Below are 16,922 nucleotides of genomic sequence, written 5' to 3' on the forward strand. Positions count from 1 at the left end.
AATAACTCTACATTGCATGTTCTGATGAACCACCAGCCGAGGGGACAGGCTAAGGCTTGTCCATCTCCTTACCCTGAGATGCTATGCTGAATGTCTTCTCAACTTTTGAGCTCTACCTCACTGTGACTCTTCCCTGGCGTTATGTAGGCACATCTAGAAAATGAAATAATACTAAGAATGTATTATAAAGGCTGAAGGCCCATTTCTTGATCTTAATTTGAAGTTGATGCCTGACATTTGTTTCTTCTTCCAAAAAGGGCGGGGGGTGGGGGGTGGGGAATGACTATGCTAACGATCATTTTTGCTCCGCTCTCCTTAACGGAAGACACAAGCATCCTCGCCACTTCCGATCTTTATCATCACTAGACTTAAGACGAGAGGTTCAAGTGACACATCCTCCCGCGGAAGTGCACCTGACAAGCACGACCTTCCTTCTCAGGGCCCACGTGGGCATGAAGCAACGCCACAGGCAACAAAGTGGTTTGGGCAGATGTGGAGTTTATTGGCTGCAGTTCCTTGGCGCTAGTTTACAATGCAAAAAAAACAGACAAACAAAAACCGATTGGAATAATTATAATTTTTTTAAAAACCCTGTCAACAACTTTCAGTCATTTCTTTATATTTTGACAAAACTTTTTTTTAAAACAAATACAAAATAATCTAAAAGGAGAAAAACTATACATGGATTATTTACACCTCTGATAAATAGACTAATACTGATCCAGGTGCCTCTCTGTCTAGGTAATATTCGTGAGAACCAGGGCCAGGGACTCAGATAGCCAGAGGGGCTCCAGCACCGACCCAGACCCCCTGGTTCTCCCGCCCAGAAATTTCAGGTTCCCAGCCTGGACCCTCTTCTGCCACCTTCACGAGCTCTGGCATTAAAACGCCTGAAGCCACTCCAGGTAGGACCTACATGAAGGGGGGACCCCAGAAAGTGACCCCACCACTCCCCTTTACAAAAGCTATTTCCAGAGATGTGAGCCCGCCCGGAAGGTGCCAGAGGAGCCAGGGTCACACTGGCGCTGCAATGGCCCGGCCAGCCCTGCTCTGCCTGGACCGGGCGCCGGGCCCCGGACGAGAGTCCCTGAGAGAACAGCAGCAGAGCGGCGGCCACGGCTCCTTCAGGCCACGCGTTAGGAGGGCAAGGCCGACTCCAGCGGGAGGCCGACCACTCACCCTCCGGCTCCCCCACCCGCCCCTGCCGCGCAGATGAAGGCCCGCTCCTCCCCAAGGGCCAGCGCCACACGCACGGCGAGTCCAGGTGAAGGCCGGTTCGGAGGCAGAAAAGGCTGAAGCCCTAAGGTGATCGGGTCAGACCTGCTCCTTCCTCTAAAACGAGGAATGGAGTTCAGGGGCAGGAGGAAGAGAAACCAAATAAGAAACAGGTTACCCCAGAATCTCTGATGGGACTGCCTTCCTCACAGTTTTGGTTACTAGGTAGTAGCGCAAGGAAAGATGCTGACTATTTTAAAGCCCGACAAGAACGAGTCCTGAAAGAGAAGGAACAGTGCAGGCGGGGGGCGGGCTCCCTTCTCCCCGCAGTGCTCCCCAGGCACCTGGAAGGAAAAGCATCAGCTGGAGTGGCCGGCGCTGCCCTGCAGGCCCCGAGTCTGTCCTCGCCGCGCGGCCCCCTCCCCCCTCTCGCCACCCCCTCTCTCGCCCAGACGAGGCCCCAGAAGCGTGAGGAGGGGGCCCGCCTGGCCCCTGCCCCTGCCCGGGCTGACATGCACAGCGGCGGCCCAGGGAGCTTCTTCTCTCGGGAGAAGCTTCCCGAAGCAGACAGGCAGAATGCCTGGACAGCTCTACCTTCTCCTTCTCTTTCTTTAAAAAACAAAAATATATCTTTATAGCATGTGGCTTCTCTTCCATTCCACTTTTTTTCTTAACATAAAATAAGATATGGGTACACGTATTTATGGTGCAGGGTTGAAGGCTTCTTCCCAGGGAATAACCGAGAGGTAATGGTCGGCTCCAAGCTCTGCTATCAGACCTGTTGAGTGGAGACTTGCGGGGAGGCAGCGTGGGCGACAGGAGCTCTGTTCTTTTTAGAGAGAAAGGCTCAAAACCCAAGTGTGAAGGCATCAGGCCCCCTTCTCCAAGGGTAACTGCCTACACTTCTCCCACTTAAAAAAGTTAGCAAAAGCTGAAGCTAGTCTCTAGGAACTCAGGGCAATGCCTGGCAAGACGCTCCCACTGCACGGGAGGCAGGGAGGCTGCACTGGGCCTCACTCGCTGGGCCTCACTCGCCGGGCACACCAGCCCTGCTGGCTGCGTAGACTCAATGTCTTTTCGTGGAAGAGACCTTCTTCTTCCGTGCAGCTAGCATCTCGTAGAAAGGGTCCCTGCTGATGGCTGCCCTGCAACACAGAAAAGGGGAGAAAGCAGAGGAGACTGAGGAACAGGACCAGGAGACACGACCCCAGGCAGGGGCTTCCTAGCAGCAGCCGTGCCCCAGACCCCCTCCCTGCTCGACCATCCCTTTAAAGGCCACGTCACGGCATCAACCTTCACTGTGTCCACATGTGGCGTAAAAGACAAGTTTTGAGGGAGACACGTGGTACAGGCGACAAGGTCACTGTGGGGTGCTTATTGCCTGTTTCAACCAAGTAATAAATTTAAGTTTAGGAATCCTCTACGCCCTCACAGCTGTGCTCTAACGCAGCAAAACAAGCGCAGTGCTTTAGTTCCGTCATGACAGTGGCATTTGTCTGGAACAGTGACCATCACACAACCCCGTGTGTCCCCTGCCACGTGGTGCATCTGATTGGCGGCCACCCTCTGTACCGAGCAACTTCTGAGTCCCCAAGAGCACCAGCTCGACAGCCAAGGCCCATCACTGGGCAGTCGGGGCCCAAGCAAGCGGCCGGCAGCCTGCTCTGTGCCCACAGCCTGGGGCGGAGGGGGCCCCAGCGGCCCTTGCACTGGCCCCAGAGACACCAGCACAGGTGGTGACGGCAGGCCTCAGCCATCCGCTGTCCCTCTGTATTTGTCATTCTCCACTTTCAAGCAAGGTGTGATCCACGTTTTGAAGTTTCATTTGCTTTTCCTGAGAAGTAGTATTCCAGGGGCCAACTAGCTTCTGGGCCAGTCACAAGCCCACATGACCGTGGACCGCACTTAACCAGGTGCATGACGGCTCCTGCGGGCTGACCGGGCCCCGTTCACAGAGAGGATGTGTCCGTGCGAAACAGCAACTCAGCTCCGGGGGAGGCAGGAGCTGGACAGGGCCCGGAACGCATCCTGAGGGACCCCGCCATGCAGGCATCTGACCACTCGGAGTGCTCGGGAGGGAATCCTGCTTCCACCTTCAGAGCATTAGGGTGAGTCCACCTCCGCTTCCTGGGTGGGCCAAGCCCCCAGGGACGCCGCGGGACATCTCCAGTCCACGTGACGGGGGCCAGGACACAGTGAAGTGCTTGGGGCTGGAAGCTCTGCCCCGGCCTTGCACATACATGTGCTTCTCACGGCCGTCCTCACATGTTCCCTGGAGACACTCCTCCCCAGCCCTGGGAAGGCAGAGCGGAGACGACACCGGGCAGCAGAAGCTCTCCCTCAGTGGCCACTGTCGCTGCGCTGCAGGTCTGTCTGCAGAGACACGCGATTCTGTGTGACCACGTGCCCAGAGCACCAGGACCGAGGTAGCTGGAAACTCCTGGGAAGAGCACTGATGAGAGAAAATGTGCCCGCAACTTGACCTTCTGCAAAACCTTTCCAGCAACATCGTGAAGAACTTCCATCCGATCAGGTCCCTCCTCTGGCGCCTCTGCCCCAATATTTTCACTGGGAGAGCGTCAGAGCCAAGGGCGGCTGGAGCTGAGCGCCGCACGTGGAGGAGGACGGCTCCCTGAGTCAGAAGGCTCGGGTCTGTGGTTCGGGACGAGTGAATTCACCTCGCTGTGCCTGTGTCCTCATCTGTCACCTGGGGACAACCATCCTGCTGCACCCACCTTCCCAGGGGTCTGGGGAGGGTTAAGGGCGCTGAGCCGTGGAGCTGGAACAGTGTCTGCAACTCCCACAAGGAGATGAGGCCAGCTCTGGGCAGACCCCGGGATCCACCCCCGAGGAGGCTCTGCATTCACCTCGATGGAGGGACTGAACCATTCCAAGCATGACCGTAAGGAGGGCTCGGGTTCTCTGGCTACCGAAGTACAATGACATGAAAGGCAGAATGTACACCTGCAGACAGAGCCTTTTTGAAAGAACAATGAGTTGGGGGAGGCTACACACAATCCCCTGTCAACACACGCTCTGATGCCCTAACGATCATGCAGGACAGCACACGGACCCAGAGAAACAGAGACACGGTCACCGTGCACACACAGGAAGTTGGTCCACACTAGAGGGCGCTTCAGACTGGACAAAATGGATTAATAAACGGTATCAGGACAATCGGCCACTCACTTGTGAAAATAAGGTTACATCCTTTACTTCAAACCACATGCAAAAAATACATTTCATAAGGATTAAAGAGTCAAGTATTTTTTTAAAAAACATGTGGTAAAAAAAAGGGTACGGGGACATGGGTAAGGAGCTCTCCGTGGCCACAGGTCCCCAAGGCGCCGCTACTCCTCCACACAGACCTCAGGGCGCGTCCAGCACAGAGGACGCCTGAGCCTCCTTATTGGTGGTGACGCCAGAAACGCTGCGGTGCCTCATGGGCTCCACGGCACGTGGGACGGCCTCTGATGACACCACACTTCCGACAGCCGTCATCATCCGGGGCTACCTGAGTCCAGGCGGCGTGCTGAGCACGGCGCTGCACCATCTGTCTCACCCTCAGAACGGCCTTGTGCCTTAACACCATCATCCAGAAGGGGGCGGCACCGTCCCGGGAGTCCTCAGGGAGCCCCACCTCTCACTGCTGTGTGGTGAGCAAGCTGAGGGTCTGGGAGGAGGGCAGGCGACGCCGAGAGCCAGAGCGGGAGCTCTGCACGGGCTGGCCTGACTCCGAACCGGTGCTCTCCTGTCCTGCCCATCTGAACCTCACAACTTTCAGAGGCTCTTTGTGTGGGAATAAACGACCTGCTCCTTCCCCCACATCACCTCGCCCCCCTTCAGCCGTTTATTCACTATTTAACCCTGGCCCAAACACTACACTTGTTTTAGCAGAGGTGCCAAAAACACCACAAAAACTAGAGCGTGCCCAGCCCCTCAGGAGCAGGCCGCGGCCCCGGTGGGAGAAGGCCCGTCACTCGGGGCGACACAGGACCCGCAGGGCCTTGGGCGCCGGTCAGTGCGGCCTCACTAGTCTCCAGGGGAAGCCTCGAGGCTCAGTAGTGGGGACACCCTAAGGAAACGGCTGGGCCATGTCTGATGGGCGCAGCGCTGGCGGGGAGAGCGAGGATGCACTCCCAGGGGCAAGACAGGTGTGGTGATGGGCAGCGGGTGTGATGGCGGGCAGGGCAGGGTTCACAGAAGCCGTGGGGAGGAGGAGCTGCCGGGGCAGGACACCTCCCCCGTGAAACAGGTGCAGCGAGGGCCAGGAGGAGCCCTGGACCCCAGGATCTGTGTATACCTCCCTCACCCCAGAACCGCCACTTCCTCACAGCTCAGCAGGGAGTATGAGGCTCTGCCTCGCAACCCCAGATCACGGCCACGTGACTTTGACAAGCATTCATTACTTACCCTCTATGGGCCTCAGTCTGCCCATCTGTAAATGGGACAACAGTGCCTCACAGGATTAAGAAATTATAAAAGGGAACGGTTACAATCCCCGCTGAGCTGCCACCATGAAGACGAAACCCACTTCCTAAGACGTGAAAAGGCCAGTCTGGCCAGTGGCACCTATGCCTATAAGCCTGCCCACCTGTCCCCTCTTTGGGGCCATGAGCTGCACTTGGGAAGCCTAGATGTGAGGCGCACTCTTAAAAACGCTCAATGGTCAAGAATCCAGACACCCAGGGAAAAGTCACCGGGGAGTCACAGTCAAACTACTCGCTAATGATTCAGCACACAGGGCGCAGAGGCGGGATGGGCAGCCCACGGGACAGCTGGAGCGTCACTATCTGAGAGGCGAGGTCGCCAGCTTCACCTGCCACCTACTTGATGCACTTGATCCAGTCTTCCTTCTCCTCAGGTGTTGGGGCTGAGATGCGGTACACCGTGTGGTTCCCCTCCACCACTCGCCCGTCAGCCTCCGTCTTACAGGCCTTAATCACTTGGTCTTTATTGTCGGGGATGTAAAGCTCAAAGCAGTTCTGAGAATTAAGAAAGAGAGGGAGAGAGTGACAAAGATCTAAGAAAGCTGCTGACCAAGAAAAAAGTTAATTTCCCAAAAAGTAAATTTTTATTTCCAAAAAAAAAAAAAGTTAATTTATTTCTTTATTCTCACCTTCATAAAATATAGCCAACATATGTTTTCCTTTGGAAAAGAGGAGCCTAGAAGTGGAATTCTGGAGAATGTAGATTGTATATAAATAGGTTTTATTAGCAAAGATATCGAGCAGATGATACACGTTAGCTCTACTCCTAATATATAGAAAATATGGAGCGAACTGCAGGTAACTTAATGCCTTTTAAAGCCAAGCCAGCAATACGATATTCCAAAACAGAGGAAAAATATTTATAAGCGATCTGAAGATCATAAAATAAGTGGTCCAATCATGAGAGCTTGATGCCTTTTAAGGAAGGACAATTCTATACCTCATGTGATATTCAATAAATGACACTAAAGCTGATGGACAGAATGAAAGAGGTTATTTCGTCTCACCTTTGGCTTGAACTGTAAAGATAATTTTAAAAGTTAGGCTAACTTAAATTAAATCATATGAGTACTTTCGGGGTTTTTCTCAAGTACAGCTGACCCCTGAGTAAGGCGGGGGTGGGGGTGGTGCTGGCCTTCCGCGCAATTAAGCATCCTCGTATGACCGACAGTCGGCCTCCGTCCGTACAGCAGTGCCTCAGCAGCCGCGGACTTAGCCAAGCACAGACGGCACTCTACCATAGGAGTTACCACTGAGAACAGTCCACGTGTCAGGGGACCCACACAGCTCCAACTTTGTTGTCCAAGGGTCAACTGTAAACCTCTGCAACTTCTTCCTGTATCAAACAGCTGCTATGCCCATCCCTTCTGTCCCCCCAAAACATCTCACCAAAAAATACTCACTGGTTTTTTGGAGTCTTCCACCTCCCGGATACTCAGGTTCTCTAATGGGATAATTCCACGGGGCTCCTTATCCTGCAGAAGAATTGGAGAGAGAAGACCTAACTGCTCAGTTTATGAACGCATGTCCTGTTACCTTCCTCACGGCAACTCAGCCCAGCTGCTGTGACTCCTCCACGACATGAAGTCCCACAGAGCAGCTTTAAAAACAAGAATAGGGTCAAGAAATGTGTGGGTGTTGTCAACATACCACATATGAATCCCTAAGACCGAAAAGCCTTTGGAGGAGGAGCTTCCACAGACGTTCTGAAAGAGTGAGTGTGACAAGAGCTGTGGGTGGCCCTCCAGTGGGGAACATGTAAGGCCCTTTCACACAAAAATTATCCTGCTTCTTTGTCTGGCCCGCCTACTCATCCTTCAAACCTCAGTTCCAGTGTCAGCAACCCTAGGAAGCTCAAGTCTCGCCCGAGGTGCCCCTGTTCTGTGCCCGCAACGCCTGGACTATAGTCGTGTCGTGTGTCACCACCTTCTCACTATCTCCAGCCTCACCTCCCCCCTCCAGACTGTAGGATCCTCAAAGAGACACTGCCTGCCTGACAACTCCACCTGGACCCAAAAGCATCTAAACTCCTGTCCAGAACAGAGCCCTGCGTCCCCTCACACCCACTGGTCCTCCTCCAGGACTTCCCATCTCAGCAAAGGCCACCCCCACACCTGCTGGGCCATCAGCCTTCACCTCTCCTCCCTGATGTCCAGACAACCAATGGCCAAAGACTTTGTTCCAAGTTCAACAGTTTAACCGGGCTATGCCTTGGCACCAAGCTTCCTAGGACAGATGTTCCTAAAATACCACATGCACTCTTTTGATTTGCAGATCAGGTTTGTTTCTCCTTTTTAGGGAAATAATCTCATAACTTGTCTTTGCATTTGCAGGTCCCAGTCATTCTGGTATTGGGATCATCCTCATCTGTCCTCCGCACCTGTTCGCTGGCCCTTGTTTTTGTGTTGTTTTGTTGTTTTGCAGTACGCGGGCCTCTCACTGCCGTGGCCTCTCCCGCTGCGGAGCACAGGCTCCGGACGCGCAGGCTCAGCGGCCATGGCTCACGGGCCCAGCCGCTCCGCGGCATGTGGGATCCTCCCAGACCGGGGCACGAACCCATGTCCCCTGCATCGGCAGGCGGACTCTCAACCACTGCGCCACCAGGGAAGCCCTACCCTTAATTGTTTTAATGCTTGTCTTTCAGACACAATCTCTATGACTGTCTCAAGCCTTTCTTCTAGGATAGTGATTTCATTTCTAGCTAATCATTCCTTAAAGTTTTAACTTATGTGTTAATAAATAAGTTATAATTCTACAATTATATAGTCATATTCTTAATATATAGTTTTGGTTCTCATTTAAGTCTGAAACTACTGGAGAGCCAGCTATTGGTGTTCTGGCCCACTTCCAGAGTCTCAGGAGAGAAGCGAGTGGAGGGAGCGCCCCCCTCAGACACCCCGAGCCCCAACTCTTCCCTGGGGTGCTGGTGTCCGGCATCTCTTGGAGCTGATGCTCACCGCACGCCCCCCACGGACAGTCTTCTTACATGAACACACACCCGGAGCTTTCACTGATATCGCAGAAAGTGAGTCCTGTTTTTCCATTTTTCTCGTTCCCGGTTTCTACCCTGCAGCAGACCTCACCACTCCTCCATCCAAAGGGGGAGGAGGGAAGAATTCCTACTCGGTTTACTTCTCCCAGACTTGGGCACAGGGAGGTCTGGGTCTGGTTGTGCCTGGCCACGCAGCAAGGGGCCTTCTGCTGGCTCCAGGCTGCGCCGCGGCCCCTGCTGCCTACTGTGAAGCGCAGTGAATGAGTTCTGCCCTTTCCTTATCCGGCATCCTTATCCTTATCCGGTAATTTCTGTGTGATTATCTCCACCTACCATCTTAACCCTGAGGCTCCCCCCTCAGCATCTTCAGATACGTTTTCTCTGGATTCCCACTGTCTGATAAAATGCTGGTGTGCTGCTAGACTGAATTCAGGTAACGCCACCATGGTCGGCGTCATGAAGAACCACGAGATTCTAGAATCTCACTGCATTACCACTGAGACTGTCCCGGGACTTAGGGGTGCGTTGTTTAGATGCCCCGCACATGGTTCATGTTAACCCAGAGACCAGTGAAAAAGATTTAAACAAGATTTTAAAGATGTCACCAGTCTAGAAAAAACAGTTAATACATGGGGTGGGGGGACAGGGGCAAAACAGAAAGAAATTTACCAAGCTGTTCACAGTGGTACTTTGGGGGGTGAAAAAAAAAATCTATCTTTGTACTGTTTTGGGTATTTGAAATACAGTACTCTCATAATTGAAAGGATTTTAATAACAGAAAAGCAAAGCCAGTTGCAGAACTTAACGTGGCATGAGTTTAGCCCCCATAACACACAAAATCCTGGTCAGCATTCCCTTGGAAATTGCTGAGTGACTGAATTATGAGCTGACACTGTCATGACTCTCAGTCCCCATGTGAGAAGCCACATCCGCACGACGTCTGCGAGCTGAAGAACCACGGTGCGGAACACAGTGGAAACCCGCTTCACCCCCAAGCTGCAAAGGGCCAGGCACGGACCTGCATCCTGGCTCCTACCAAGCTTCACACAAACACTGCCAGGACTCTCATCCCATCTTGCTCTACCTTTATCATAAAAGATACTTCTAAACCTTCGTTTTCTCAGTAGGATCTCAACTGCCCTGATTTATTTAAGACACATTCCAGTGCTGCCAGTGGTATATGGTTTGCTCTTTCGATGACCAGGGAACAGGGCAGAGACGAAGGCCTCCAGCTGTGGGGAGCCCGTCTGAGTGGGATCCAACCTGAGGCTACCAACCTGCTGGGCCTCCTGGGGGCTCCTAGAGGGAGCTTCAGAAAAGGTTTTACTGTACAATCTTTATTCTCACAGACTCTGTACAATCTTTATTCTCATAGTAGTGTATGTATTGTAATTCCATTCCCACTAAATAAAAACCAACAAAACTTTCAGTTTAAGTAAACGTCAATTTCTTAAAACTCCAGGTAATCTCCCATTTCGTTTCACTTTCTTTTCCTCTATGACATATTTTGCCCCTTGGCTGTTTCTTCTAAATCAAGTGCTTCAGTATTTCTGCTACCACAGAATCACAATTACTTTTGTTTCCCTTTCAATGGGGCCACAAACTCTCTCTTGGCCATGGGTCCAAGTTCATTCTTTCTAGCTCAGCTCTACAACCCATTTCTAATGCCGTGTATGATGTTGTCTGCCACTGTCTCCTGGCCGGGCACATGGTGTCCCAATGGAGAAGTGGATGTCAGCTCTGAGCTACGGCTCCTGTGGCCAGACACCCCACACCACACCCGGGCACCCCTCTTGAGATTCGTCTTAGCCCTTCCACTTCACATAAACTCTCCTCCTGCCCCAAAGATGCAGCAGGACAAATCTGACTGTCTCCCCCTGCGTCCTCCAACCCTGTCTCATTAGAGCTGTTTAAACACAAGGCCTGGTCCACCCCCGTCCCAGCTGACCAGCAGGCGCTCACCGTCGTGTATTCAAAGTAGTAAAGGCAGTTGTCAGTCAGAATGAACCAGCGTCTTTTCCAAGTCTTTACCCTGCCACCTGCAGAGCAAAGAGAGATGCGTGTTGGAGAGGAGTCAACCAGCCAGCGCAGGCTCCGGGGGGCTCGAAGCTCTGCCCCCAGAGAGGGTGCAGGACGAGGAAGCGGGGGCAGGGCGCCAGGAAGACACTGAGATCATGGCAGATTTACATCAGTAACGAGACACAGAGCCAAAACAGAAGCACCTTTCACAGCGTGAAAGTCTGTGGGTACAAGCAGAGCAAGCAAGTTGGGTGGCCCCCTGGAGATGACATCAGGACAGCAGATGAGAGCACGGGCTGGGGAGGGAGCTGGGACGGTGATGGACCAGAGAAGCGTCAGCAGAAGCCTATGGATGCGGTGGAAATGGGCGAACACAAGAGGAGGGGAGAGGGCCAGCCCCCTGGCTACGCTACACTGCTGGTCCACCAGCCCAGGGTTTTATCAGAACAGGACAGGAGGAGGAACCAGGAAGTAAGACATTTTAATCCCCTCACAATCAAATCCAGTTTTCCTGGAACATGGAACCCAAGTTCCTTCGGTTTCACCTTCTACCCCACCTTCCTGACTGTAGTGCGTTTCTACACTGGCTTTTTAGGTTTCCGGGCCAGTGTCCTAAATTCCCCCAGAGTCCTGGGTGGGACAAAGCAGTATCCCTGGATCAGGGAAGAATCCACTGGTAAGCAGAGGTCCCTATTCAATTCTGGACTTCTCACCGGAATCTTGAAACAAAAATAACTGGAGGAGGAGGCCACAGGCCAAGTGAGCTCTCACGGGTGGCTGTGAGCTGTTGCAGGTTCCCTTAGTCCTTCTCAATATTTCTCAATAAGAAGAAACACCAGGGTCATGAAGTTATCCCAAGATGATACAAAGGAAGAGAAACTTCACTATGGCCTCGGTGAGTGAAGGCACATCCTGCTCTCAACCTGACCATGAGCAAAGCCTTTCTTCTCCTCGACTTACACCGGGTCCAGGGAAAGCTTTCTGAACATGAACCATATGAAAGGCCTTCATGTGGTGAGATACACACAGCATTTCATAAACACTTCTTACTGCCCTGGACAGGATATGCTCTTTTGCTGACTTAACCTACAGAGAACATCACTTCTCCAATCCTCATAAAGAACAAGGACCACAGGGTGTAAATTTAGTGACCCCAGTCACGCTTCCTTGCTTGCCCCTCACCACAAACAGCTGAGCACAGGGTTTAGAGGGAGCATCTCCAGCTGCCAGGACGTGGCTGTGTGATCACGCCAGGTTTCCTCAAAGGATCCGACTGCTGGAGCAACGCAAATCCTGTCACGGAAATGAAGTGTCCAGCGTCGGTCCCGGTAGCAGTTTTAAGGACAGCTGGACTTTTGGGCCCCTTGCACGGCTCTGCTCGGATGCCCCAACTCTGAGAGGTTAAGCGCCTGATCATGAATTGCCGAGGTTCCCAATGGCACCACCTCTCGGAAGGAGTTTGGTCCTGAGCCAGCACGTGCTACGCCCCCCAGCCGCACCCCTGCTGCTGTCAAAGCGAAGACCGGCTCGACTCTCTGCCCACAGCAACTGTCAGCTTCTGTGAGCACATGCCTCTGGCCCCTAAGGCCCTAGGGCATGAACCAAGAGAACCATGGATGGAAATACGACATGCGTGAGGAAATGGGAAAGGCTGGGCAGAACCGAAATAAATCAGGAGGAGAAAGAACACAAGGAATATACTTAGAACTGGAGCCGATTTGTTATAAAAAGGAAAGCCCCTTCCCCCTTTCAGAACCCGAGGAAGCAGCTCTTCTGCCGGCTCAGCACACAGGACACCTCAACCCATGCCCACTGCCGTGCGCTCCCCTCACAGGACCACCCCGGGGCACCTGGGGCTCAGGAGGTCGTGGAAGAGGGGTCAGATGTCACAAGGAAGAAGATGGGAGGAAATCTAGGACAGAAAGCAAAGCCGGGCAAATCCTCTCCCTGGTGATGAAAGCGTGGCTATTTCATTTCCCGACAACCTGCTGCATTAACGAGACCCTTACCATGAAGCACCACGCGGTCCCAGGGACACATTTCATGTTGAAAGGGAAACAGACATGAAACAAGCAGACAGACCGATGCGCGCACCTAGGACAGTCCCTGAGGAACTCACAGGACCACCTCCCAGCCTGCGGGCCTCTACTCCGTAGATGTAAAGGCCAGACGCTGGCTCCCCCGGAGCTGGGTGGTAACCACCCGACAAGGCCCGGAAACGTTTCATAAATGTCACTGTTGGGGCCGTTCTTTCCCTTGAGGCTCTGCTCAAGTGAGGCTGAAGCAGACACCTGAGGACTTCCTCATCTAGAAAACATGTTTCCCTGAATCAGCAAGTGGAGAGCAGATACCAATGACATAACTATGAGGCCAACTTGGGGGTCTGAACGATGACTCATTGAAAACGAGGAGGGAGAAAAACAAAACAAACCATGAAAGCAGAGCCGAGGTTGTGATGCCCCCCAAACACAGGGGTCAAGCGGAAGGTTGTGATGCCCCCCTAAACACAGGGGATCAAGCGGAAGCCTCCAAGAGGGGATTCTTTAACTTCACCTGGCCTCATTCTGAGTTTAAGAAACACCATTTCCCTTTTTCATGCAAAGGCAAATGTCCTATGTTGTCTAATTTACTTCTTTTCCTACTTTGCTTCTCTGGTCACGGCACGTGTGCGTGAGCACACGGCTGCGGGAATCACAACCTCCTCCTCTCCTCCACTTCAGAAATCTCTGAAGTTCCTGAGTGTCAATTTGAGTCAGTAATATAGCATACGCCTGGCCAATAATTCCGAGAGACAATTCAGTGAATACTTTGTCTGCGTTTACAAATCCACTCTTAGTGTGTTTTCTTGCACTACTGCACTCAGGAACGTTCAAATTGTCCCACATCTGTGTGCCCAGCTGCTGGATGTACTATGCACTAGCCCTCCAAGGGAAACATGAAAATCACTCCGCACCCCCAATCCTGACCAGTTCCCTAGGGACTGTACGGTAAGTTAGAAGCAGCATTAACACTACCACCAGCAATTTAAAACAAAATAATCAAAAATAACAAAATAAGAAAACGCTGCAGCGATTACAGTGGCCTGGGCAGAGCGAGCGAGCAGGTTGAGGGGATTACATACCTCCTGGAGTTTGGGGCAAGGAAAAGGAGAGCCAAAATCATGGAAACATACAAATGAGGGAGAAAAGAAAATTAAAACAAAGAAATTAAACCCGACTCCTTAACCTTAAGGTGCACTGTATTAGTCATTCATGTCTGCCTTGTGGGGACGGGACATAAAGACAGTAACAGGGCAAATGCCACTGTCTGGAGTGTGAATGAGGGGCTGGCCTCATCTGCCACATCCCATCTGGTAAAGACAAGATCTGAGGCACCACCAAAATCCTGGCCTCAAAGATGCCACAAATCAGCTCTCACCAAGCTGACGTTTATTAGTATATCCTGAATCCAGAGCAAAGACAGTGAAGATTACTTTGGGGAAAATTAAATGTCTCTCTTCAGATGGCTACCTCTTTTTAAAGTGTGTGTAAAAATGCTCACACACAAGCCTGTGAATACATATGTACATATGTGTATACACAAGAATACACAATCTTATGGTTATATGCATACACAGACATATACACACAATTGCAGACGGCTGGAAGGCCTGCCTTCTGTGGCACACACATACGAGGGGGTGATTTGAAGTGTGCTACAATGAAAACACAATGTGAAGAGTTTAGGAGGGTTTGGTGGAGGTCTGGAAAAAGTAATGCAATGACCTAAAAACGAGTCTCACATTTAGTTAAATTTTTTTCTTTTTAAAAAATATGGGATGCCTCATGAATTTACATGTCATCCTGGTGTAAGAACCAAGATAATCTTCGTACTGTTCTAATTTTACTATCTGGGCTGTCAAAGCTAACACTTAGTATTAGCATTTAAACAAATTTCACTGGAGGGGGAAGCAAATCCAAACCTGGATGCACTTTTAAATTTTCCAGCAGGTTCCCTTTTAACTCTAGCCACTTGGCAATAAAGATGCAGAGCAGAGTGGCCACCTCTGGGGTGACTAATTTTAGAGCCTTAACTTCGAAGATTCTCCTGGCTTAAAGATACATGAAACGTTGACAGATTCAAGAGACATTTAAAACTCCAACCAGTGAGGTGGTGCTTAAGGAGAATTTATGAACTAAGTCATTATGTATAAACCCGAGGACTTAGGATATGCTTTTAAAAGGGAATACAAATCCTACTGCCATCTGAACTAGTCAGAAATTGAAGATCTCATTTCAGCGCTTCCCAGATGTGTCAATAATGGCATAGAGTGTAAAGACTTCTAATCTCACTGGGACCAGGAGCTGAAATGGTAGAGGAGGATCATTCTAATGACACCTCCTGATAATGCAGGAACCCACACATCAAAAGGCCAAGGCAGAAGAAAACAGGGGAAAGTACTCTCTCAGTGGCCAAAAAATTAACATCGTTACGTCCGGGGCTCTCTCTGCATTCTGAAACGGTTAATGAAATAATCACATGTGCATATGAATGTGTACAAAAACCTTCCTTTTGGTTACTTTGTCACCTTCGTGGCAAGGCATGACCACAGATCTCAGCAATACAAGCTCACTTTTGGCAGAGGGAAGAGGAATAATTTTTAATTTTTCTGAATGAACAAAATCATTAACGTGGCTGATTTGTATTGGAAAGGAGGGGGGGAAAAAAAACCAGCGCCCAAGAATGAGTAAGAGTGCCGTGGATTGCGCTGCAGCCAGGGCCTTGGGTTTGCCATGCACGCTGCCTGTGGGGAGCCAGATGCAGAAGGAAGTGATGATGCACCGGGGTGGGGGAGGCGGGAGCACCGGATACAAACTTGTGATGGGAAGTAGAGAGAAGGGCACAGCTGGCTGCCCTCCCGGTGGTCCGGGAAGGGAAAAGGACCAGGTCCTCCGGGAACTGCCCCAGAGAGGAAATGTGGAGCGCAAACACATGTAGGCAATATTTATGCGGGCAAGCCTATCCCCAGGAGTCTCTGTGCGTCCCATGGGGCACTAGCCGTGCATTCCTTCCTTTCTGGAGGCGATCTTGTTAGAACAGTACGAATTCATACCAAAGACTCTCCTTAGCGCCTCCTGCACCAACCCCCTTTTCCCCACAGTGCAGGCTCGGGTTGGCGAGCGTGCACACACACGTTCTTTCTAAGTTTCTGCGTTAGAAGCCCTAACCCAGATGGCATCACTTACCGAGCTTCAATAGCCAGCCTTCTCGGTCTGGGTTGAAGAAAGTGTGAGTAAGGTCATTCCCATCATCTTCTGGGATTTTAAAGGGTTCGTTTTTTATGCTCTCATACAGATTCTGGGATAAAAGATGACACTGCATGTCTCTGATCCGAGAAATACCTCTCCTCCCGCCCTTTCCCACCATTCATTTAATAAGTGTCACTGTGTGCCACGCACTGGTGGCATGGAGAACATCTCTCCCTTTACGGGCTCACAGAGACAAGAGAAAAAAGATGCCTAATGGACAATTAAGAAAGAAAAGAGATCAGCCCGACTTCCATTCGAGCCTTTAGTTTCAGATTTATAAACCACTTTCCCCCACTGACTCCTCACTGGGCCTCACTACCAATTTCTTAATGAAATTCACATAATTATGTGTATGGTCCAGGTAGACACTGGATGATCCCACGTCCCTCCCGTCCCCTCCATCAGCACTGCCCGGGACCACAATCTTGAATCAGCGCGAAACTCACCCGGAGCAGCTCCTCGGGCAGGTCTCCCCCGTCGTTGATGCCTCGATTCATGGCAATGAACCTCTCCACGGTGGGCTTGTCTTTGACATTGGGGTTATGCAGGCTGGTGTTCAACATGATGATGGCAAATGAGAGGACATAACACGTGTCTAAAAGAGAAAAGCAAAATCCAATCGGAAACATCCCACCCGAAAGAACATGAGACTCCGGATGAGATAGAGAATAAAAAGCAGTGCTCTCAGGGCTTCCCTGGTGGCGCAGTGGTTGGGAGTCCGCCTGCCGATGCAGGGTACACGGGTTCGTGCCCCGGTCCGGGAAGATCCCACATGCCGCCGAGTGGCTAGGCCCGTGAGCCATGGCCGCTAAGCCTGCGCGTCCGGAGCCTGTGCTCCGCAACGGGAGAGGCCACAACAGTTAGAGGTCCACGTACCGGAAAAAAAAAAAAAGCGGTGCTCTCAAAAGAATGGGCAAA

At 51.5% G+C, this 16,922-nt stretch overlaps 1 protein-coding gene across 1 annotated transcript in view; it reads right to left on the bottom strand.

The window, feature by feature from the left end:
• Positions 1–1,697: 1,697 nt before the first annotated feature.
• Positions 1,698–16,922, bottom strand: part of CYTH1 (cytohesin 1) — a 77,838-nt gene continuing 62,613 nt past the window's right edge. Inside the window, exons 8-13 of the mRNA XM_082860269.1 lie at positions 16,451–16,599; positions 15,942–16,053; positions 10,660–10,736; positions 7,109–7,180; positions 6,046–6,200; positions 1,698–2,360 (exon numbers count right to left, since the gene is read on the bottom strand). Of these exons, the coding sequence (XP_082716395.1) occupies positions 2,282–2,360; positions 6,046–6,200; positions 7,109–7,180; positions 10,660–10,736; positions 15,942–16,053; positions 16,451–16,599 (644 nt within the window). The 3' untranslated portion in view covers positions 1,698–2,281. The remainder of the gene's footprint in view (positions 2,361–6,045; positions 6,201–7,108; positions 7,181–10,659; positions 10,737–15,941; positions 16,054–16,450; positions 16,600–16,922) is intronic.

Source organism: Leucopleurus acutus (assembly GCF_964270905.1).
Source record: "Leucopleurus acutus genome assembly, chromosome: 19".
In the NCBI taxonomy this organism is placed as follows: Eukaryota; Metazoa; Chordata; class Mammalia; order Artiodactyla; family Delphinidae; genus Leucopleurus; species Leucopleurus acutus.